Source organism: Lithobates pipiens, unplaced genomic scaffold (assembly GCF_037356315.1).
Source record: "Lithobates pipiens isolate NorthernLeopardFrog02 unplaced genomic scaffold, aLitPip1_a1.2 Scaffold_28, whole genome shotgun sequence".
Lineage (NCBI taxonomy): Eukaryota > Metazoa > Chordata > Amphibia > Anura > Ranidae > Lithobates > Lithobates pipiens.
Window position 1 is genome coordinate 63,938,253 of NW_027507789.1, and position 25,432 is coordinate 63,963,684.

Sequence of the window (25,432 nt, forward strand, 5' to 3'; positions counted from 1 at the left end):
ATGTGTGTGATTTTATGTCAGTATTACATTGTATTACTGTATGTTGTGGTTGTTCAGGTGCTTATCTAATAGTTTTTTAAATTATTGATGCTCCCTGCTGAAATCACTGCCTGTGGAAGGGAATTCCACATCCTAACCGCTTTTCTTCCAATTTCAGTGAATGGCCGTGTGTCTTATTAAATTCCCTTACGCGGAGACGTTTTATCCCTATAGTGGGGTCACCCAGTACGTTATTTGTACATTAAAATCATATCCCCTCTCAAGCGTCTCTTTTCCAGAGAGAACAAGTTCAGTGCTCGTAACCTTTCCTCATAACTAAGGTCCTCCAGACACTTTATTAGTTTTGTTGCCCTTTTCTGGACTCTCTCCAGTTCTAGCACATCCTTCCTGAGGACTGGTGTCCAGAACTTGACAGCATACTCCAGGTGCGGCCGGAACCAGAGTCTTGTAGAGTGGGAGAATTATTGTTTTATCTCTGGCGTTAATCGCTTTTTTTAATCCATGCCAATATTCTGTTTGCTTTGCTTGCAGCAGCTTGGCATTGCATGTCATTGCTGAGTCTGTCATCTACTAGGACCCCCAGGTTCTTTTCCATCCTCGATTCCCCCAGAGGTTCTCAATCCATGTACTCACCCTATGGTCCATGCCAATGGACCTTACTTTGTACAGTAAACGTTTATGGGGAACTGTATCAAATGCTTTTGTAAAATCCAGATACACCACGTCTATGGGGCTTCCTTCATCTAGATGGCAGCTCACCTCCTCATCGAAGGTTAATAGGTTTGGCAAGAACAATTCTTTATGAATCCATGCTGATTACTGCTAATCATACAGTTGTCATAGCTAAAATCTTGTATATAGTTACTTATCATCCCCTCCAAGAGCTTGCATACAATTGATGTTAGGCTAACTGGTCTGTAATTCCCAGGGAACAATGATCTGGCATATACTTGACTGAGTTCCTTAAGGACCCTTGGGTGAAAGATATCTGGTCCCAGTGAATTATTAATGTTATGTTTTTCAAGTCTATTTCTAATTCTTTCCTCTGCTAGCCATGAGGGTGCTTCCTGTGATGTGTCATGAGGATAAACATTGCAGTTTTGGTTAAAGGCCCCCCGATTCCCTCATGAAGACTGAGAAGAAGAATAAATTCAATACCTTTGCCATTTCTCCATCCTTAGTAACCAGATTCCCTTCATCATTCTTTATGGGGCCAATATGATCTGACCTCCATTTCTTACTATTTATTTTCCTTAAAGAATTTCTTTGGATTTTTCTTTCTCTCCTCTGCCTTTCATGTTCTATCCTAGCCGTCCTGATTTCACCCTTACATTTCTTGTTGTATTCTTTGTAAAGTTGGAAAGCTGACAATGATCCCTCAGCCTTGTATTTTTTGAAGGCCTTTTCCTTTGCTTTTATATGCATTTTTATGTTGGCGTTAAGCCACCCAGGACTTTTATTAGCTCTTTTAAATGTATTTCCGATTGGGATGAACTGGCTAATGCCCTTATTTAATATGCTTTTAAAGCATACCCATTTCTCCTCTCAAGGCTCATAGTTTAGGGAAGTTGGCCCTTTTGAAATCCAGTGTCTCTGTAGTCCCCTTATGTTTCCTATTAGTTTGATTTATACTGAAACTAATTGGCCTGTGATTTCCTAAATTGCCCCCTATTTCTACATCCGTGATCAAGTCTGTATTATTGGTAATCTGTAGGTTTAGTAACGCTTTTTCTAGTTGGTACGTTTATCATCCGAACCATGAAATTGTCCTGCAAGACATTTTGGGCCTGGCGAGCCTTAGATGAATGCGCTGTTCCTTCCACCCAGTCTATGTCTGGATAATTAAAATCCTCCATTATGATGACACTTCCCATCCTTGCCACTAATCCAAATTGTGATAGGAGGTCCGCCCCCTCCCTTTGGTTAGGGGGCCTATAGCATACTCCCAGTATTACTTTCCTCTTAGTTTCATCCGTTTGCAGCTCTACCCATAAGGATTCCACCTCCTCCCTAGCTACCATAGTGATGTCATCTCTCACATTCACTTGTACATAAGTTGCTCCAGAACTTAAATGAGAGTAAATGAGAGAGAGCTCTGCTAACTTCCATCATCCAATCATGTACAAGCAAACCATATTATTATTTTTTCCTTGCATGCAATTGGGTATTATTTGCAAAGTAAACCTTTACCTCATTTACTAAGCACTGGAGCAATTGCACTTGCTGAGTACAACTGCACTTTGCAAGGTGCACAGTCTGTTTGCCTCTAGTAAATCCACCCCTTAGGGGGGAATTTACTAAAGGCAAATAGGCTGTGCACTTGCTCCAGAGCTTACTAAATGAGATAAAGCTTCACTTTGCAAAGAGTACCCAATCACATGCAAGGGCAATTAAAAAATTTGCTTGCACATGATTGGATTGGAAGTCAGCAGAGCTTCTGTTAATTTACTAGCCTCTGGAGCAACTGCTCTTGCAGAGTGAAACAACCTCTAAGTGTCTTCCCACCGTTTGAGCCATCAAATCTTCTCCAAGTGACTACGCTCATGTAGATATAGCATGAGTGCATCCGTGCACTATGCTCTGATTGATAATAGGAGAAATTAAAGAGTAACTAAACCCAGGACACGGCATTTACTATAGCTGGTCTCCCACAGTACACAGAACATAGAAATGCATTTATTTTTGTAAATATAAACTGCTAAATATATTTTCTCATCAGCAGTATATAGCAGTCTTGTGACTTCTATTAGTGTCTGGCCGAGCACTGGTTAAAGTTTGTAGGGGGAGTTTTTATTCTCCTCTGAATGTTCTATGAGGCTGCATGACTCCGGACCCTCTGTCTGGACAGTGCTGATTGGCCCTGTGGCAATTGCATACATCGTCCCCCAATAAAAAGAAAACTCTCTAGTAATACAGGCCAAATAGAGCATGTGGAGAGTGCATCTAATGGCTCTGTTCTATCACCAGATGGGTTGGAGACTGTGGAAGGGGGAGGGTCACAAAAGACAGGATCAAACAGCCTTTTACAAAATGTGGAGGATTAACCCCTTAGGTTCCACAGTGAGTATAACAAGCTGCATATACAGACTTATTTCACTGTGGGTTTAGTAACACTTTAAGAAGCTTGTACTTTTGTTGTATCTCATGGCATGGATGGCTGGTTAAGGTGGAGTCAGGTAAGGCTTGTATGGTCTAGATGCCCTTCCCTGAATGCTGGCTCAGCATTCTTGACAAGTTATTTATAGGTTTTCTTGGCAAGTTCATTTTTTTCCAAGCTATTATCATGTTTTCCCCCAAGACAAGACAGTGCCCAATCCTCTACAGGCCAAGTAATCCCAATGCAAGTCTCTATGTAGTTCAAACAATTATCCAGTGGTAGGCCTGAGGCTGATTTTTACCACCGGTTTTGTAAGTGTCCCTGTGTAAAAAAAAATAAAAAATAAAGATTTTGGAAAAAGTTAATTACACTACCACCCACTTTCTTAACATGATACTGTCAGGTTAAGAGAGCAAAAATTTAATAAATCTGCAGACATGTATAAAGTGCAGGTATGTAGGTGTCAGCACATACCTGAAGCAGGTTTCAGTGCTGCCGAATGCTGGGCAGTTCTGACTGGGTCAGATCACTGGGAAGTTTCAGCACTTGCCTGCTACCTCCTGCCCCATATGTTCCTGTTTGCTTATCACTGTATTGGTTTTCCACATTGGCCAGTAGGAATGTGCAGGGGGGGGGGGGGGGGGGGTATGGAGTTTCAGCACTGCCATGAAGCACCAAAGCTTTGCCCAATTAGAACAGCCAGACATTCAGGTACTGCAGTAGCATGTACCTAAAGTTAAGGTCACCGTACATTTTAGTATCTGACTGTACAATCTTTGTACTATCAACTTTTGGTTTACCAAAACTATGTTATATGAGGACCTACCTAATCTATCCAAGCAATTTGAACATAAGCCCTTGCACTACATACAGTAGTGGTTGGTAGACCTAAATGAGGTTGTAAAATCACTTTGTAACATGTGAAATGAGCTTAAAAAAGAAGTGCTGGATTAAAAAAAAACAGTCATACTCGCCTAGGTGGATGAGGCATCAGTCCAATGCTGCATCTGTCCCCACTGCCTTTAAGACTGAGAACTAAGCAAACACTGCTGATCATTTAGTTCTTGGTCTTCTGTAAGCAGAGAGAGTGACAGGGGCGGATTGGCCACTCGGGCACTGCCCGAGGGCCCCGGGCCACTAGGGGGTCCCATCAGGGTTGCCAGCCTTAGTAAAACCAGGAACAGTATGTAAAAATCTGTGTTTTATTTACATTTGTCTCTGAAATGTCCCTTACTGACATCCTTTTGGTCTAAAAATCCCAAGATTATAGCTGCCCCACCTCTCCAGTACCTTCTCAGCCAATAGAAACATGCCTGGAGGCCCCATGATCTCCTATTGCCCAGGTGGCCCCATGAGTTGTCGGTCCACCCCTGGAGAGTGATGACCATCAATCACTGCTCTCTGCTCTGCCCCTCCAGCGCTCACCAGAGTGCTGGGCTGTGAAGGGAACGGGAGAGGTTGGCTCAGGCCCCCAGCACATGAGAGGCTTTGCCAGATGCTATTCAGGCATTTGTGTGTATGTAGACATTAAAGTAGAAATCCCTCCAGAGTTTGAACTGGCTAAGAGACATCAGCAGACTTTAGCCTACTGTCAGCTGAATACGATTACAGGAGTACAGAACTAAGTGCACTCCTGGGACCCACAGGAAAAGTAGGACCAAAAGCGCTTTTAACCCTACTTCTCCTTTTAGTGGCCATACTTTTGTCATTTTGAATGATAGCAAGGGTGCAGCCGTATAGATACTACCATTGTTAGATGATTGTATGTGAAATCTTGCTAACTTTCTTAACTTTATTTTTATCTTAGTGATCGTATTGCTGACATCACTTCTCTTGGATATGCACCCAATAACCGAAGCTGTGGGGGCAGCCACACACTGACTTTCCCAAATCGGCGTTATGTGAGGATGCAGGGTATCGCCTCATGTTCCTTTCAAGAAGAAGATCTGATAGCAGTTGGTATAAAGGTAAAGATCCTTTAGTGTTTAGCACTGACCATATTGTAGCGCACTACTCCCTTGGGAGCTGCAAAGTTGTTCGTTTTCCCACTGGCCATCCCGGACACTCTGAGCTACCCTCACCTCTGACACTTCAGGTTTCATTCTTGTAATAACACAAACTCACTGTTTTACAAGTAAATAGCAGATTAAGTTTACCGAAGAATGTTTAGCATAAACTTAAAGGTTTCACTAGAACAGGTATAACAGTGATTACAGTAACTGCACTGTCCTACCAACGTAGTGCAACAGTACAGTGAATACTCACAACAGTTTGTACAAATAAGGTTGTCTTGAATGACCCCTGAGAGTGCGTCTCCAAGTGGGACTAATGCTCAGAGTGAAAGCATCTTAACTCTGGGTACCTTCCCACTTCCAGCACACTTTGGTGACCACAGGAATGCAACATTATCAATACAGTACAACACAATTGCTAAGGAGCTCCCCCTGCTTTATAAGGCAGTCCCTCCCAATATTAATAGAAAGCAAGGCCTTGCAATAAATGATGCAGTCTTTAGTCTTCTGTCTTCTGCTAGCTATTTGTGTTGTAGTAATTGTAATCCAAACAGTTGAACAAACAAGGATTATTGTAGGGTGGATGTTAGAACTGTTCTTGTAGTGTAGAACACCTATAACTGCCTCCGGTACAATTGACTCTAAACCATACAGTGTCAGTAATAAGTGGAGTATAGGCTTGAGGCCTGCTTAAACTCAGTCCTTTATGACAAGATTTCCTCTGTGGGACTACAGGTCCCAGCGACACTGTGCTTGGATTCTAAGTGTAGAAAAGTGCGTTAATAACTATGGGCGACAGCCCTCTCACCCAGTCCGGCCTGAAGAATAAACAGCTCCGCTCTCGCTGTCTCAGTCTTGCTTCACGCTGGCCGGCGCCGTCACACCGCTCCGCTCTGCAAGATGAAATGGGACCCTCTGATGGCTCCGACAGGTGTCTCTGGATCCTTCCCGATCCGACCACACAGTCTTTCCAACACACAGGTGTAAAGCAAAGTCGCTGGCTGTTCCACTCTGTAGCTGGTGTAGGCTGCGCTTTCTGGAAACCTCACAGGTCCTTGTAGGCAGGCCACATGTCCAGAAGAGAGCGAAAATGGCCGTGTGTCCTTTTTATACCCTACCCAGCATGCAGTTCAGTCCTGAGTGATCATGGGTAGGTCACTTGGCATTCTGGGTATGTAGGTCATGGTGTCATGTAAACAAACAGTCACTTCCTATTATATTTCTAATACTATTGAAATAGAAATAATTGGGGTCCATTTCCAGTATAGGCCACTAGATGGTGCCAGATACTAAATTATAACACTACTCATAGACTAACATTACCTGGCAGAAATGTCAGAGCTACAATATACATATGTATATATTTACATATACACACATTGGGTTCCAACTTTAGTCACCACACACTGCACTGAGAGGATAACTGTTTTTTTCCCCACAATTCAGTGTGCAAAAGCAATACACCAGAGCGAACCAAAAATAGAGCATGTGAACAAACGCACAACAAAGTGCACTTGGGGTGTGTCAAATTGTCCCCGAAGCCCCCCTCCTCATAGGGGCACAAGACACTTGACAGGAGTAAGGAACACTCAGGTCCACCTAGCCCCTCCCCTCATGATCAGCAGAAGCTGACCATCGAGTACAAGTTGAGGGGCTTTCCCGAAGAGAGAATCCCCCAAGGAAAGCAACTTAAGAGCCACATATCCTTACTCTAGACTTCAAGGTTGACCCAAAGACCCACCACCTACCATCCTGAGTGAAGAAAATTCTAAACAAATCAATGCAGTGACATACAGTAAGAAAACGAAGTAAAAGTGCCAGCGTGCAGGACAAAGGCTAGGCTTTGCGGCCTGGTAAAAAAAAATTGCCCGGTCTTGGCTAAAAGGCCTAGTCCATAATACGTAGTGTAGAAAAAAAGCTGTGGGATCCTTATTCTCACAGTGGGGTCCCAAACCCATAGTGAAACTAAGAGCACCCCCTGGTTGCTACTCCCAGGGAACACTGGTACTGTGGGCTCTCTTCCTTCCCAGCCCTTGGCCAGACAAGAACAGCCCAATTCCTGTGCTTTTAGTAAAGCCATATTTTTTGGGGGGGATAGAGTACGGAAAGTCTGCGTCCCATCATAGAGAAATCAGGCTTTGTCTTGATTCATTGTATACTTTTTTGTATAGTAACACACATTTTTTTTGTTTTAAGCTAACAGAGTTCAAAGTAGGTAAAAGTATGTTTAAGTTTTTTACATCTTTTTGTCTATAGATTGCATAGAAAATAAAGTTTCACCAAACAAAAGCCTTGTTATCTTAAAGTGATTGTAAATGCTATTTTTTTAATTAAAATATCAATCATTTTATACTTACCTGCTCTGTGCAATGGTTTTACACCGAGCAGCCCCGATCCTCCTTTTTCTCAGGTCCCCAACTGGCGCTACCTGGCTCCTCCCCCGCCAAGCTGCTTGCTATGGGGGCAGTGCTGAAGCTCAGCCCTGTGTGTCAACTGACACAGAGAACATGGCTTGGTCCCGCCCCCGTTCCATCTTCAATGGCTGTGTCTGAGCTAATGAGGAGGAAGAGAGCCACTGCTCTTGTGCACATTGCTGGATCGAGATCAGGCCATAAGAGGTATACAGGTACGAGAGCTAAACGCATTAAAGAGTAAGTTCACCTGTTCCTACAAAAAAACCCTATGCATTCCAGGATCCTCAGTACATTACATACCATGGCTCAACCTGGTAAAATAATGTGCTATTTTTTCCCTTCATATGTGTAGGCCATGAGCGGCCCGCCAGCATAAACTCCTCAATGCCTGCCTCCTCCGTCTTGCTGTTGTAAGTGCACCCCCAGTGGCTGGTCCTGTGAATTTAAACTGTGCGCATCTACCTTTGGCCACACATGCCTTTTCTTTGGTCATAGGCATACCTCCCTATTTTTTGAGATGGGAATTAGGGATACCTATCAGCAAAAGTTTGCAGGCATAGGGTACACCCCCTGCCATACCCCCTTAAAGGAGAATTGTACAAAAAAAATGCTTGATTAAACCTACAAGTGCTTTTTTTACCACTACTATTCCTTTATATTGGCTTTTGGACTTTACAAATGCAGCAATTTAGAATTCAGATGAAAGGTTTAGCACTGGGAAAAAAATGTTGATAGATAAAAAGTGCATTTTATATACATCTATATAGATCAGATCAAAATGAGGGACAGAGGGACATTGCTCCAAATCAGGGACAGTCCCTTGAAATCAGGGACAGTTGGGAGCTATGCATAGGAAGGTGATGGAGAAGAGAGCACAGCCCACAGTTCTGATCTGGTTGGATCAGGAAGGCCCCGCCCCCCGCTGGAGCAAACTGGATCATGCTTTATGCCCCGTACACTTGATCGGACATCCATGGATTGTTTCCGATGGACGTTGGCTCAAACCTGTCTTGCAATACACATGGTCACACAAAGTTGCTCGGAAATTGCGAACGTTAAGAACGCGGTCATGTACAACACCTACGACGAGCTGAGAAAAATTAAGTTTAATAGCCAGTGCAGCTCTTCTGCTTGATTCCGAGCATGTGTGGAACTTTGTGCGGCGGAATTGTGTACATACGATTGGAATTTCCGACAACGGATTTTGTTGTCGGAAAATTTGAGATCCATATCTCAAATTTTGTGTGTCAGAAATTCTGATGGAAAATGTCCGATGGAGCCTACACACGGTCGGAATTTCTGACAAAAAGCTCCCATTGAACACTTTCTGTAGGAAAATCTGACCGTGTGTACGGGGCATTATTGATTTTTGTTAGCCTTCCTCTGAATCACCTGTGGATATAGGATATTAGGATTGTGTATATGGAAGATTTCAATTTGTGTATGTTTTGTCTTTTTTTTTTTTCTGGGATTTTACCTGGATGGACTAGTGTCTTTTTCAACCAGATTAACTATTTAACTATCTCCACAGTGACAGCTCTCTGCTGCGGCCCACAGTGTACTGACACTGAGATTCTGGATATTACAGACAAGGGCAAATTTCCATCATAATGTGTACCTATAGGTATTTTCCAGTAGGGAAGGGAATATTTTTCTGAACGAGAGGAAATCAGTAGATTTCCCCATGCACACTAAACAGTATGGATGGAGGAAACTGCACTGCTGGGTATTCAGCACCTACGGCTAGGACCTGCTTATAATAGGATACACTCACTGCTTGGTTGATTACTTTCCACCCACCACAGCCCATTTGTGCCACCTAGGAATTGGCTGAAATTCAAGACATGTATGGTTAGCTTTAGGCAGAAGCTGGAATGAGAACAACTAGGCCTCTCTTCCAGATCATTTTTATGGCAGAGCAATGTGGAACTGAAAAGGAAACACACTGGGTCTTTTAAGCATTTTGTTTTCTACTGAAGTAAAATATTCAAATGGCTGTTTCCTAAAGCAGATTTTCCCGGCTCGTTAGGGCTAACTGTGGCATGGCAGATACTTGGATTTGTCAGAGCGAGTTGTCCACGAGCACTGACCAAGGGGAGCACTGACCGAGGACCAGTCGGGCACCGCTTGAGTTATGGAAATGCTTCACATATCAGTGTTTTAGGCCTCATTCACATGGGCACTGTGACTTGTGCAGTGTGAACGATCTCTTTGTTTATGCAGCTAGAGCCACATGAAGCCACCCAATGTTTCTCTATGGGGATGCAGTGGCTGTACGGACACATCTGCGCATCCTAAAGTGACAGGTGTACAGGGGCAAACGAACAACCTCGAATGCACACTGTCTGTATTCAGGCTTGCTCAACCATCCCTGTATGCTTGTCACTTTAAGGCAAGCACCTGTGCCCATACAGCTGCTGTGTCCCCATAGCATTACATAGACTGCCTGCACACAGCTCCAGGCAGTTTTAGCCTCATAAACAAAGCAATCATTCACACTATACGGGCTAGCACCCATGTGAAGGAAGCCTTTAGCAGCTTCTATAGTAATAAATCTAAGGAGACTGTGTCACCTCAGGTGTTCCCACCTTCTGAATGCTCTTTTGGGATTGGCTGAGAGAACACCTGCAGCCGGCTGCTCTCTCCACAACTACCAATCCCAGTACAGAAAGCAAAAGAGAAAGGTTTTCCCTTTAGAGCTTTATTCTTATATTTTTCCTTTCCTGGTCCCTACTGCCCCCTGATCAACATGCTAATAACATTCCTAAATAAAACCTTTCCATTTTCGTTACATACCTTATTTCAGACACAGCGACGTCATCACTGGGTCTCTGTACTTCTTTAAGCAATGCTGGCAGATCATGGTTTGTAGGAGGGGCCTAAAGGCTGCTATACATAGCTTCCTAAAAACATCACAGCACCCTGCCCCAGTACTCTTTAACCACTTGCCCAACTCTGCATGGCGATTTACGTCAGCACAATGGCAAGAGTGTGCAAATGGGCGTACCTGTACATACCCTTTAATTGGCAGGGGTAGCGTTACCATGCCCAAGGGACCCGCAGACTCGATGTCCGCCGGTCTCCCGGTGATCATTTCATGGAGCCGCAAAATGGGGAGATGTCTATATAAACAAGGCATTTCCCCGTTCTGCCTAGTGACAGGGCAGAGATGACTGCTCCCTGTCATTGGGAGCAGTGATCGCTGTCATTGAGTGGAAGCCCACCCCCCCCCCCCCCCCACAGGGACACACTTGATCACCCCCTGGTGTTTAACCCCTCCCCTGCCAGTGTCATTTACACAGTAATCAGTGCATTTTTATAGCACTGATCACTGTATGACAATGGTCCCAAAATAGTGTCAAAAGTGTCTGATGTGTCCGCCATAATGTCGCAGTCATGATAAAAATCACAGATCGCGGCCATTAGTAATAAAAAATTAATAATAAAAATGCCATAAACTATCCCCTATTTTGTAGAAGCTATAACTTTTGCGCAAACCAATCAATATACGCTTATTGCGATTTTTTTTTTTTTAACCAAAAAATATGTAGAAGCATACATATCGGCCTAAACTGAGGGAAAAAAGTGTTGTTTTTTTTTATATATATTTTTGGGGGATATTTATTATAGTAAAAAATATTGCTTTCCTGACAGACTCCATGGCAGCAACATGTGGGTTAAGTCCAGCCTCCACTATCCTATAGGACACTACTCCCATAAATCTTTGCTCCCTGCCCATGGCCATGTTCTTTTTTTGTCCTCCTCCGTAGGACCCATAATGGTCTTTCTACCTGAAGATTGCTCCCACACGGTTCCATTATTGGTTTGGCCGAATAGCGACTGTGGATTGGATTGACGCATGGCTCCGCTAAGCCCTAGCTACTAGCGGGGTATGGAGTGGGCACTGGATATAAGCGCTGGAGGAAGCCAGGAACCTAGCCATTGGCAGGCAGGCTGCGCATTTGGTCTTACAGCCCAGCTAAATAGCAGGTGACCTATTTTGCCCTGAGAAGTCTGGTGTGTTCCTTACCTTCGGCCTGGAGACGATCGTGTGGGAGCGGTGAGATTGTTCCTCTTTTTCATGGCAGCAGTTTGTGTTTGTTCCTTGCTTTGTTACTTTCTTTTCCCTTTGTTTCTCCTGTGTGTAAGTTTGTAGTTACAGGCATGGCGGCTGGTTTATCCTGCGTTCCAGCCGCCGCTTACTTCCTGTTTTTCATTTGTACGATCGTCATGTGCGAGTGCGGCATGAGAGTGAGGCTTGGTTTGCACATGCGCGATAGCGGCAAAATGATGCTAATCGCGCATGCGCAGTGGCGGCGCACTCGGCGCTGTGATGAGGTCACTAAGGTGCCTTATTTAAACAGGGGAAATAGCTTGCAGGCTCTGGGAATGCTTGCAGACTATTATGCGACTTCCCCTTGTCCAGGTCCTTTTCTGTGGAGGTAGGTGGCCTTCTGGGACGAGAGGGTGTGTGTGTGTGTTTGCTGCTCTCGTCCTTACTTGTATGTCTTTGCAGCAACAATGGAAGCCTCTAGAGACATGGACTCTCCTCCGCCTGTATGTGGCCAGCCCTTTCATAATAGGTACTGTCTGGTGGGGGAAGTGGGGGGGGGGGGTGGATCCTGTCTTAGTCAGTCTGTTATCTTTCCTTATCTTTATGTCTCTTCTATCTCTGTCTTGCACCAGCCCATCTAGGTCAGAACAGCAACGCAGCTCTCACAGAGGAAGCGATTCTTCAAAGTCTTACCACCAGCATTCATATTCTAAATCTAAACATCACAGCTCACCCTCAAGATCTGGGCGCCGTAGCGAGGATCGATCTCGCTCCTCCAAGGCTCATTCCAGCCATTCAATTGTCAGTACCTGCTGGGGATGCAGGTTGCAAGTTCCTACTGGGAAATTCCTGTGTGACCTCTGCTTTTCCAAAGCCTCTAGTGAGAGAGGGGGTACGGACCAGCAGTTAAGATCCCTTGTGGAAAAGGTTGTTAAAGAATCCCTCCAGGGGGTCGGGGCTAGCCAGACCCCTGTGCCTCAGTCAAAAATCACCTCAGTCACCAGTGAGGGAGTCACAAGTTCATGAGAACTGGGAGTCCTCTCTACCAAGTCACCCTTTGGCTGCTGCGTCAGACAGTGAATCTGAGGAAGATAGTCCCTGTGTGCGGTTTGACTTTGCCTTACTCTCCCCCTTAGTGAAGGCTATCAGAGAGGCTTTGAACTGGGAAGATGAGGTGGCTAATCCTTCCAAACAAAGGAAGTATTTAAGCAACTTAAAAAGGAACGTCTCAACTTTCCATTCCTGTCTGAGCCTGGTGAGGTCGCTACGGATGAGTGGAGTAAGGTTGAGAAGAAGAATAGTATGCTTTCCAAAGTCTTAAAGTTATATCCCTTTAACCACTTTCAGACCGGACCATTTTGCTGGTAAATGACCAGAGGTCTTTTTACACTTTGGCACTGCGCTGCTTTAACTGGTAATTGCGCGGTCATGCAATGTTGTACCCAAACAAAATTTGCGTCCTTTTCTTCCCACAAATAGAGCTTTCTTTTGATGGTATTTGATTGCCTCTGCGATTTTTATTTTTTGCGATATAAACGTAAAAAGACCGCAAATTTTGAAAAAAAATGATATTTTCTACTTTTTGTTATTAGAAAAATCCAATAAACTCAATTTTAGTCATACATTTAGGCCAAAATGTATTCAGCCACATGTCTTTGGTAAAAAAAAAGTCAATAATTGTATATTTATTGGTTTGCGCAAAAGTTGTCACATCTACAAACTAAGGTACGTTTTCTGGAATTTACGCAGCTTTTAGTTTACGACTGCCTATCTCATTTCTTGAGGTGCTAAAATGGCAGGGCAGTACAAAACCCCCCCAAATGACCCCATTTTGGAAAGTAGACCCCCTAAGGAAATTGATAAGAGGCATGTTGAGCCCATTGAATATTTTATTTTTTTGCCTCAAGCGATTGAATAATGACAAAAAAAAAAATTTTTTTTTTTTTTACACAAAGTTGTCACTAAATGATATATTGCTCACACATGCTATGGGCGTATGTGAAATGACACCCCAAAATAAATTCTGCTGCTTCTCCTGAGTATGGGGATACCACATATGTGGGACTTTTTGGGAGCCTAGCCGCGTACGGGGCCCCGAAAACCAAGCACCGCCTTCAGGCTTTCTAAGGGCGTAAATTTTTGAGTTCACTTCTCACTACCTATTACAGTTTTGAAGGCCATAAAATGCCAAGATGGCACAAAACCCCCACAAATGACCCCATTTTAGAAAGTAGACACCCCAAGCTATTTGCTGAGAGGCATGTTGAGTTCATGGAATATTTTATATTTTGCCACAAGTTGCGGGAAAATTACAAACTTTTATTTATTTTTTTTTTTTTTTAACAAAGTTGTCACTAAATGATATATTGCTCATGCATGCCATGGGCATATGTGAAATGACACCCCAAAATAAATTCTGCTGCTTCTCCTGAGTACGGGGATACCACATATGTGGGACTTTTTGGGAGCCTAGCCGCGTACGGGGCCCCGAAAACCAAGCACCGCCTTCAGGCTTTCTAAGGGCGTAATTTTTTGATTTCACTCCTCACTACCTATTACAGTTTTGAAGGCCATAAAATGCCAAGATGGCACAAAACCCCCACAAATGACCCCATTTTAGAAAGTAGACACCCCAAGCTATTTGCTGAGAGGCATGTTGAGTCCATGGAATATTTTATATTTTGCCACAAGTTGCGGGAAAATTACAAACTTTTTTTTTTTTTTTTCACAAAGTTGTCACTAAATGATATATTGCTCACGCATGCCATGGGCATATGTGAAATGACACCCCAAAATAAATTCTGCTGCTTCTCCTGAGTATGGGGATACCACATATGTGGGACTTTTTGGGAGCCTAGCCGCGTACGGGGCCCCGAAAACCAAGCACCGCCTTCAGGCTTTCTAAGGGCGTTACAGTTTTGAAGGCCATAAAATGCCAAGATGGCACAAACCCCCCCCCAAATGACCCCATTTTGGAAAGTAGACACCCCTAAATTTAGGGGTACACTAGTGAGACTAGGTAATAAATGGCGGGTGCCCTGAAACTATAAAAAAATAACTAACCAACCAGCGTCACCTGTAACAGTTATATGGTGATCACTGGTGAAAGGGTTAACTAGGGGGCAATTAGGGGGCTTTATGCGGTAGTATATGGGGGTCGCTGGCGCTATAAAAAGCTGCAGCGAACCTAAATACCTACCTGCCTAACTAGCGTCACCTGTGACACTAATACAGCGATCAGAAAAACGATCGCTTATTAGGCTGGGTTCACACTGGAGCGATGCGGGAACGCCACGAATGCGCGGCGGGTTCCCGCATCGCATGCCTCCCGGCGGCAGTTCACACTGCCCTATGCGAACTGCTGGGAGTGTCAGTGAAATGTTACTGACACCCCCAGATCAGTTCGCATATCGCAGTGCGATCTGCAAACTCGGATCGCATGGTGTGAACACCCATGCGATCCGATTCTGCTGCGGGCCAAAAAAAGGGTCCCGTGCGAATTTGCGGCGGGTGCGGCGGGTGCGGCGAATGGCTGAACTCGAATCGCACAGAGATCGGATGTGATTTGCACTGCAGTGCGGTGCGAATCACATCCGTTCTCATAAACCGCTGCAATGTGAACCCAGCCTTAGTGACACTGGCGACGGGGGGTGATCACGGGGTTAAACCTTTATTGGGGGGGTTAGGGGGGTACCTTAGAACTAAAGGGGGCTAACCCTAACTGCCCTAACAGTTATTAGTCACAAATGACACCCGCCGGGTGATCAGGGGGTTAAACCTTTATTAGGTAATAAATGGCGGGTGCCCTGAAACTATAAAAAAATAACTAACCAACCAGCGTCACCTGTAACAGTTATATGGTGATCACTGGTGAAAGGGTTAACTAGGGGGCAATCAGGGGGCTTTATGCGGTAGTATATGGGGGTCCCTGGCGCTATAAAAAGCTGCGGCGAACCTAAATACCTACCTGCCTAACTAGCGTCACCTGTGACACTAATACGGCGATCAGAAAAATGATCGCTTATTAGGCTGGGTTCACACTGGAGCGATGCGGAAACGCCGCGAATCCGCGGCGGGTTCCCGCATCGCATGCCTCCCGGCGGCAGTTCACACTGCCCTATGCGAACTGCTGGGAGTGTCAGTGAAATGTTACTGACACCCCCAGATCAGTTCGCATATCGCAGTGCGATCTGCAAACTCGGATCGCATGGTGTGAACACCCATGCGATCCGATTCTGCTGCGGGCCAAAAAAAGGGTCCCGTGCGAATTTGCGGTGGGTGCGGCGGGTGTGGCGGGTGCGGCGGGTGCGGCGAATGGCTGAACTCGAATCGCACAGAGATCGGATGTGATTTGCACTGCAGTGCGGTGCGAATCACATTCGTTCTCATAAACCGCTGCAATGTGAACCCAGCCTTAGTGACACTGGCGACGGGGGGTGATCACGGGGTTAAACCTTTATTGGGGGGGTTAGGGGGGTACATTAGAACTAAAGGGGGCTAACTCTAACTGCCCTAACAGTCATTACAGTCACAAATGACACCAATGCAAAAAAAAAAAAAAAAAATGACATTGGTGTCACTGTGACTGGGGGGCAGGGGTAATTGGGGGGGTGATCGGGGGGTAAAGGGGGGGTGTGAGTGTGCCTGGCATGTTCTACTGTGTGTGTGAGTGTTGGTGCAACTTACTGATCCGCTCTCCTCCGTGTCGGAACGAAAAATACCGACACGGAGGAGAGAATACATCACTTCCTCTCCTGTGTTTACATTACAGGAGAGGAAGTGATGTCACCGGGGATTTCTATTCGTCGGGAGCGATCGCGAGGGGGTGGCCATGAATGAATGGCCGTCCCCTCGTCCGGGATCGCTCCCGTACGAATACCGACCGCCGCAGGCACCGGGCGGGGGCCCGATCGGGCCCCCGACCCGCGGGAGGCAAGGGACGTACATGTATGTCCTTATGCCTGCCCGTGCCATTGATCCGACGTACATCGGCGTGCGGCGGTCGGCAACTGGTTAAGGAAGATGAGGTCAAGTATCTGGAATCGGCTCCGCTAGTGGATGCAGCGGTGATGAGACTAGTAAAGCACGTGACTCTTCCACTGGAAGATACAGTTTCATTCAAGGATGCCATGGATAGGTGAATTGATTCCGATTTAAAGAGAATTTACCTCACTGCTGGTATGGCCTGTAAACCAGCGTTGGCTTTAGCAGCAATGTCCAAGGCCATGGAAGTATGGACAGACAGTGTGAATGATACCCTCAGGAACATTTCAGATGAAGTCGCAAAAAGTTCTCCTATCCAGGAGTTACGGCTTGCATCGGCTTTTCTGGGGGAGGCCTCGATTGACATCCTTCGCTTGGTGTCTCGGGTTATGCTTTCAGCTGTCACCGCCAAACGGGCTCTTTGGCTCCGTCCCTGGCTGGCTGATCCAGCTTCAAAACAGGTATGGTGCCGTATCCCTTTTGAGGGCTCTTCCCATTTTGGTAATAAATTGGATAATGACATAACCCGGGCCACTGGCGGGAAGTCTGGGTTTCTCCCTCAGGATAGATGCTTAAAAAGCCAGAGAAGATTTTTTCCTAAGAAACAATATCAGGGGCAGGCCAGGGAGGCCCGTAGCATTACACCTGGTCGGGAATATTCCAGGTCATGGAAGTCAAGGCAGTCTTCCTTTAAGAAATCCGCCAAAAGCAGTTCGGCAGGAGAGAGGGAACCAACAAAATCTTTTTGAGATTGGGCCCGCTCAGATAGGCCAGGTGGGGGCTCGTCTTCTACATTTTCGACATGTCTGGGCGGCCTCAATCCAGGACTTCTGGACCGTTAGAACGGTCTCTTCAGGCCATTCTTGGACCTTCAGCAGGTCCCCAAGACTCAGGTGTGTTCCCACCTCCCTTCCGGCCTTAGAGGAAAAAAGGCAGATCCTGTTAGCTTATGTGAAATCTTTATTGGCTCAAGGCGCTGCCGTTCCCGTGCCAGACGATCAACGAGGGTTGGGAATTTCTTCTCCTCTTTTTATGGTCCAAAAGAAAAACGGAACTTGGAGGCCAGTCATAGACCTTACACATCTGAATCGTTTTATTAAAAAGGAGAGGTTCAAGATAGAAACGTTGTCAACAATACAACAATCAGTCTGGTCAGGTGATTGGATGATTTCAATAGACCTAAAGGACGCTTATTTTCATGTCCCTGTGGCAGAAGATTTTCAGCAGTTTCTTCGCTTTTCCGTGGGCAAACTTCAGTTCGTATGTCTCCCGTTCGGGCTTTCAACATCCCCCCGAGTTGTCTCAAAGGTGTTGTTAGCTGTAGTGGCTCTATTGAGAACCAAAGGAATTCGTCTTCACCATTATTTGGACGATCTTCTGCTGCTATCCCAGGACAGAGACCGTCTGTTACACAAGGGTCAGGTTATCTCCACTCTAAAAGAATTCGGGTGGATCCTGAATCTAGAGTCAGTTAAGTCCTTCTCAGTCTCTTGTATTCCTGGGAGCCCTCTTCAATACAGTAAAGGGTACCATCATTACCCGAAGAGAAGGTGTCGGTAATTCGGGACAGAATTTGTCCGGCTCTTTCAGCTTCCCATCTCCAGGCTCTCCAGTGTCTATTGGAATCGTGGCCACCATAGTGCCGATAATCCTCAGTGAGGTGGGCCCAATGGAGGATGAAACCTTTCCAAAAAGGGTTTCTTCGCCAATGGCTAGGCGACAAAACTCAGCTTATCCGGATCACATCCTCAATGAGAAGCTCTCTGCCCTGGTGGCTTCAGAGGGAGAATCTGTTCAATTGTCATTCCATTCTCCTCATCTCATGGATAGCAATAACTTTGGACGCCAGAAACAAGGGCTGGGGCGCCCACTGTTTGGCGGAAGTAGCACAGGGCACCTGGGACTTCCCTTCCAGGAGGATGGTGTCGAACATTCTAGAATTAAGGGCAGCTTTCCAGGCACTCCTAGCATTTCGTCATCTGATATCAGGAACCTCGATTCTACTCAGACTAGACAACACGACGCCAGTGGCATATATAAGGAGACAAGGAGGTACTTGGAATCTGTCTCTACTTCAGGAGGTAGAGCCAATTATGTCTGGGGCTCAGAAGAACCTGGTCAACATTACAGCAACTTATGTTCCAGGGACGCAGAACGTTCAGGCAGACTTCTTGTCTCGAGTCCATCTGGACAACAATGAATGGTCCCTTCACGAGGAAGTTTTCATTTGGATTCTAAAGTTGGGGTACCCCCTGGAGGTCGACCTGTTTGCCTCTCCTTGCAACAAGAAGCTGGCAAGGTATTATTACAGGTATCGGGATCCTCAGGCTTACGGGGTGGATGCACTGACGGAACAATGGTGGTTCAACAGAGCTTACGCCTTTCCTCCAACTCCTATTATTCTACAGTTCCTGCTGAGACTCAGATCAGAAGCAGTAGAAGTGATAGCTGTAGTACCTCACTGGCCCAACAGGCCATGGTTTCCACTACTAATGCTCCTCAGTGTCCGAGACCCGATTCCCTTATCTCTCAGGCCTGATCTTCTATCTCATCCCTGTCTGGCCCATCAATGTCTGAGGGTCTGGTTTTTGAGAGGGGAAGGTTAGAGGCTCTGGGTTGCCCCAAGGAGGTCCATCCTACTCTCATGAGTGCAAGGAGGAAAAGTACCAACCAGGTGTATGAGAGGATTTGGTCTACATTCACAAGACACATGTCCTCCGGGTTTAGCTCTGACAGTATTCTGACGGTTCAGGATGTTTTCAGTTTCTTACAATCCAGATTAGACATCTCCTTATCTGTCAGCGCTCTTCGTGTGCAAGTCTTGGCAAGTTCAGCTTTTTCTGGAGTTTCTTGTGCTAAACATCCCTTGGTTCAGCAATTCTTTAAGGGAGCAATTAGACTTAGACCACAGAGGAAATCTAGATTCCCCAAGTGGGATTTACCGTTGGTTCTTGACTTCTCACAACTGGACAAACCACTTTCTTTTTTTTAACAGAAACGTTTTTATTAGTCATAAAACGGATACAACAATACATCACAGCTCTTTTTCCTTTTTCACAGAGAAACTACAGCATATCACGTAGTAGATAGAAACAAAAAATAAAACTCAAAAAGAAAAAAAAAAAATCAGCACATCCTATTCATACATTAGCATGTTTCAGACACAATCAGCAGTTACAGACCTTGGAGCACATCTCCCCCCCACCCGAGCCACTATCTAGAGGGGCAGCAATCGAGTGCATTTGCCACAGAGTTGCAGGGCACAAGACCGAGCATACATATAGACTCCCATTCCGAAGCCCAAGAAAGACGGAAAGGGGGGGGGTCCCCGGAAACAGGAGGGCTCCAGAAACCTGAGGACCACACGCACAGGAGCGGACAAGCAAGTGTCTCACTCCCGTACCCAGCAACCCCAGATCTTAGTAAATTTCTTGGGGCATTTACGACTCATATAAGTAAGCTTATACAACGGAAGGGCAGCATCGATCAAAGCCTTCCACTGAGTTATACTAGGTGGGTCCGCCTTCTTCCACTGCATGAGGATAGCCTTCCGGGCGTAAAATGCTGCATAGAACACAAACAACTGACGATGTATGCTCGGTGTGACCCGGTCACACACACCCAGCAGTAGGACTACCGGGTCCATGCCCACAGAGAGGCCCCCGACCTCGTTGATCTCCCGCACCACCCCCTCCCAAAATTGACCTATAGCCGGACATTCCCATACTACATGGAAGAAGGAGCCCACTGCGGCAGTACACTTCGGGCACCTATCCGAGTGTCCCGGATATATTCTGGACAGGCGTTGCGGGGTGTAGTATGCCCTATGGATGAATTTTAACTGAATGAACCTGTCTTTGGCCGAGATCATCAGTGGCAAAAACTGTTGTATACCTTCTTCCCAATCATCCGCCGCCAGGGTGGGGAGGTCCGCCAACCATTTCTGGAAGAGACCTGTTCCCCCTCCGGGCGACTCGATCGAAATCCTAAGGTAGAGAGACGATAGAACACGGTCCGCATCCGGGGCCAAAAGAAATCTCTCAACATTGTTAGAGTGTAGGATTATTCCTGTAGGAAATTGAGCTCTAAGGGCATGGCGTAGCTGTATATAACGAAAAATCATTCTGGAAGGGAATTGACAGTCCTCTCTAAGGGAGTCAAAGGGAATGAGGGAGCCCCCAGGCATCACTTGTTGCAGGGTAGTGACACCGTACCTAGTCCATAGAGCCGGATCAGGAACCGACTGGAGATGTTTCAGTCGAGGATTCCCCCATAGCGGATTCCCCCATAGCGGAGTATGTGGCGACAGTGCAGCGGGTGGGTCCAACCTAGCCGCAACCGCAAGAGTCCAGACCCGAAGCGTAGTTCGCATAGGGGTGGTGACCTCAGGGCGAGCCCTCGGTCCCTTGTATACCAAGGCACTCAAATCAGCATGGGAACCTAGAATCGCCGCCTCCAGGTTAACAGATGGGTTAGAGCGGATCTGCCGGAACCACCACCGCACCGTGACCAGTACGGCCGCCCAGTAATATTCCTTGAAACAGGGAAGGGCCAGGCCCCCCCGGGACAGAGGCAACTGGAGGGCAGCCCTCGCTATTCTCGGGGTCGCCCCAGCCCAAATAAAAGTAGACACCACCTGATCTATCTTTTTGAAAAATGAGTTTGGGATCGGAACCGGGGTGTTACGAAATACATAAAGAAACTTTGGAAGAAACGTCATCTTAAGTAGGTTGACCCTCCCCACCGGGGTGAGGGGCAGGGCCTTCCACACCTGGCATTTAGCTATTAGACTCTGGAGGACAGGGTAGACATTATCCGCGAGATATTCCCTGGGCCCCCTCTGCACCTCTATGCCCAGGTAGCGAAATTTATCTACCGTCCGCAAAGAGGTACGGGCAGATACTACCAGGGGAGCGGGAGACAGGGGGAAAAGCAGTGACTTGTCCCAGTTAATGCGTACCCCCGATAAGGAGCCAAACTCATCAATGAGCCCGAGGGCCGTGTCCAACGCAGCGGAGGCATCCGGGAGATAAAGGAGGGTGTCGTCCGCATAAAGCGAAATCTTTTCACACACCGACCCAACCCATAGCCCTCCTAATTCCGCCGAGTCACGCAACAACACAGCCAGGGGCTCAATGGCAAGCGCGAACAAGCCCGGGGATAGAGGGCACCCCTGTCTAGTACCCCTACCCAAGGAGAAGCTTTCAGACAACAGGCCGTCAGTGCGCACCCTGGCAGTGGGAGCCCTATAGAGCAGCTTAACCCAAGATATAAATTGGGGTCCGAAGCCAAACCTCTCCAGGACTTTCCAAAGGAACTGCCACTCAACCGAGTCAAACGCCTTCTCGGCGTCCAAGGAGGCGACGACTTTCTGTGAGTCCTCAGTTGCAGCCAGGGATATGTGAGTAAATAAACGTCGGAGGTTTATGTCTGTGCCTTTCCCCGGCATAAACCCCGTCTGGTCCCCCTGAATCAGTGTTAGAATGACCGAATTGAGTCGGGTGGCTAGGATCTTAGTGACAATTTTAGCATCGACATTAAGTAGCGAAATTGGACGGTAGGAGGAGCACAGACCCGGATCCTTGCCAGGTTTGGGAATTACCACAATAATCGCCTCGGACATCGTGGCCGGGAGCTCCCCCCCCCCGTAACATGGAAAGCAGGAGGGTGTGTAACTGTGGAACCACCACATCGGCATTCGCCTTGTAGAACTCCGCGGGAATCCCATCCGGGCCTGGGGTCTTCGCCGACTGGAGTGTAGCCACTGCCGTCTGTACCTCCTTAAGCGTGATGGGGGCATCCAACCTAATACGGTCTGCCTCAGAGAGCACCGGAAGAGCCCTACGGCTAAGAAAGTCCTCCAGAGCCTCAGGGGCGGCCGTAGCCCTAGACGTGTATAAAGCTTGGTAGTAGTCTGCAAAGCGACTATTTATAAGCTGCGGGCTGGAAATCATCTCCCCCTGTTCCCCTCTAATATGGGCGATATGGGAGGTGTTCGATCGCTCCTTGGCCAACCAGGCCAGAAGCCGACCCGTCCTCTCACCCTGCTCAAATATGCGCTGGGACTGGTTGAGAAGGAGTTTTCTAGTGGCCTCGGTACGGAGCAATGAAATTTCCCTATGGGCTCTCAGAAGATCCGCGTAGATCGCGTCATCCCCTCCTTGGACATAGCTAGACTCTAGTCTCAACGCCCGCCCCTCCGCCACTTCCAGTGCCAGTCTGGTATCCCTTCTAGCTCTGGCAATGGACGTTTGGTACTGCCCCCTAGCAAAGGCTTTAAATGCGTCCCAGAGTACAGGCGGTTCAGCTGAGTTTGTATTATGTCCCCAAAAGGTCCCCAACTCCACCGCCACCTCCGGGGCCACCCTCTCATCCGTTATCCAGTACCCCGAAAGCCTCCATAAGGCCATCCCAGGTGGAAGACCCACCTCCAACTGTATCAATAGGGGTGCATGATCTGATATGCCTCTAGGGAGGATTTCTATCCCAAGGGTGCGAGAGACCACCGCATCCGATGCCAACATTAGATCAATACGGGAGAAAGTAGCATGTGTGGCAGAGTGACATGTGAACTGTCTACCCTCCGGACACTTCCATCTCCACACATCAGTCAGTCCATAGGCCTCCATCCACCGCAGCAGTGGGGAGTCCCCTGCCCCGCCAGCCTGCATTCTATCTACAGAGGGATCAGGTGCCATATTAAAATCTCCGGTCAGCAGCACCCCAGCTCCTGGGTACAGAGCCATCATAGGGGTTAGCCGATGCATGAGCTCCATGGTAGCCCCAGGGGGAGCATAAAGTCCAATAAGCAACACCTCCGTGCCCTCACATACCGCATGTAAGGCCACATATCTACCCCCTGGGTCCAGATGGAGATCAAGGAGAGTAAAGCGAAGAGATTTACGCACCAGAATACTAACCCCCCTAGAGTAGACAGAGTAGGTGGCATGATAACACGATCCCACCCAGGGCTTCTTGAGGGCCATTACCTTGCTCCCAACTAAATGTGTCTCCTGGAGTATACAGAGGTGGGGTGCATATTTTTTAATGTAGGTGAAGACTAAGGACCTCTTATGTTTAGAATTCAGCCCCCTAACATTCCATGAAAGAACCTTCAGGGGTGCCATGGCAAGTCTTTGAGCAGAAATAGCGGAGAACTACACAGCCCCCCTATCACCAAGGACCCCAGACCTGTGCTACAGCAGAACCCCCCTCCCCACCAATGGAGCAGAGGGAGCGACATTGTAACCATCAGACATTGAAAACCATGTTGAAACATGACATGCAGTACATACATGAGCCTATAGATGAGCCATATGTTGTGAACAAAAACATAACCAGAACCCCCACCCCCCCACCCCCCTCCACCCCCCTCCCCGACACCACCCCCCAAACTTCGGCGTGCCTTGAACCAAAAACGCAGCATCCCGGTAACAACCATGGGGGTGCGTGTAAAACCCAGCTCCCTGAGAGTCTAGTCCTAGCACATCGACTCCAGCTCAGTCAATTCAGGATAGACGATCCCTGCATATTCTAGAAAGTCTCCCGATCGAGGTCGGGGGCACACACTTCAACTAAAAACCCGTTACCAACCAGATATAGAAAAGGGGGGTATTATGCGGTAGATATAAGAAGAAAAAATAAAAAATCCAAAAACCGACAAGAGGTGGTGGCAGCCGCCAAAAAAAAAAATCCCAGCAGTACCTGCAGAAGTTGCAAGATGCATTCAATAACACGAGGGAGGCATGAGGCACCTCAGAGCCACCTCATCCCCTAGGTAGGGAGTCCAGCCACTGCGATGCATCTTCTGGGGATGTAAAGAATCGTACGGTCTCGCCATCTTGGACTCTCAGTCTGGCGGGGAACATCATACTATATTTAATGCGGCGGTTCCGTAAGTTCAGCTTGACATGGTCAAAAGAGCGGCGCAATTTCTGCGTATCAACAGAGTAGTCCGGAAAGATCATAATTCGTGCGTCCGCATGGCGCAGGGTCTCAGTCTTCCTCGCTTCCCGTAGGACCAGATCCCGGTCTCGATAGTTCAGCAGGCGGAGAATAAGCGTGCGTGGAGGATCTCCCGGGGGACCCCGGGCAGCAGGCATTCTATGTGCCCTCTCCACCGCAAAAAACTGGGAAAACTGCGCACCCGGCAGGAGATCCCGCAGCAGACGCTCCGTGAAGGCCTGTGGATCCGCACCTTCCACCCCTTCTGGTAGTCCCACAATACGGAGGTTATTCCTCCGATTCCGGTTCTCGGAATCCTCTGCCCTGTTCTCCAGGCTCTTAACCCTGGTCAGCAGCGTGCGGATGGCACCGGAGTGTTCCCGCAGGGTGTCCTCCGCGTCTCCTACCCTCCGTTCCGCCTCCGTCAGCCGGGCGCGGAAGGTATCCATATCACGGCGGATCAATCCAACATCCATCTGGACGGACTCAATCTTACCCGTCAGGGCGGTTTGGCAGGTCGCGATCGCCTGCATGAGAGCATTGAAGTTTGACTGCTCCGTCAAGGCAGGGTCCGAACACTCTGTCTGGGACGCCATGTGCTGCTGGGGCTGCGGCCCGGCGGGAAGGCCCGAATCAGTCCGGGGCTTAGATTTAGCTGCCGCGGAGCTCCTCCGGGTGTTCGACGAGCTCCGTCCTTTGGTCATCCCCCTCAGGGAGCAGGTGTGTAGTGGTACACCGAGCAGGGCAGTCAATTCGCAGGGATAAGAGTAGCAAAGCAGGTTATTCGGCCGGAGCTCCCTCACTGTGCGTCCTCTCAGTCGGCCATTCCGGACACGCCCCCGGACAAACCACTTTCAATCAAAGAATTGTCCCTAATGACATCTTTTTTAGTAGCCATATCTTCGGCAAAGAGAGTCTCTGAAATACA

At 47.4% G+C, this 25,432-nt stretch overlaps 1 protein-coding gene across 3 annotated transcripts in view; it reads left to right on the forward strand.

Annotated features, from left to right (window-relative positions):
* QRICH2 (glutamine rich 2) overlaps positions 1–25,432 on the forward strand; it is a 145,438-nt gene that overhangs the window by 105,976 nt on the left and 14,030 nt on the right. For 2 of the 3 annotated variants that reach the window (XM_077459316.1, XM_077459317.1), the window contains one exon: positions 4,905–5,064. In XM_077459316.1, the coding sequence (XP_077315442.1) occupies positions 4,905–5,064 (160 nt within the window). Of the gene's footprint in view, positions 1–4,904; positions 5,065–7,305; positions 7,424–25,432 lie in introns of those variants that run through there. The other variant, XM_077459318.1, reaches the window with a different exon arrangement.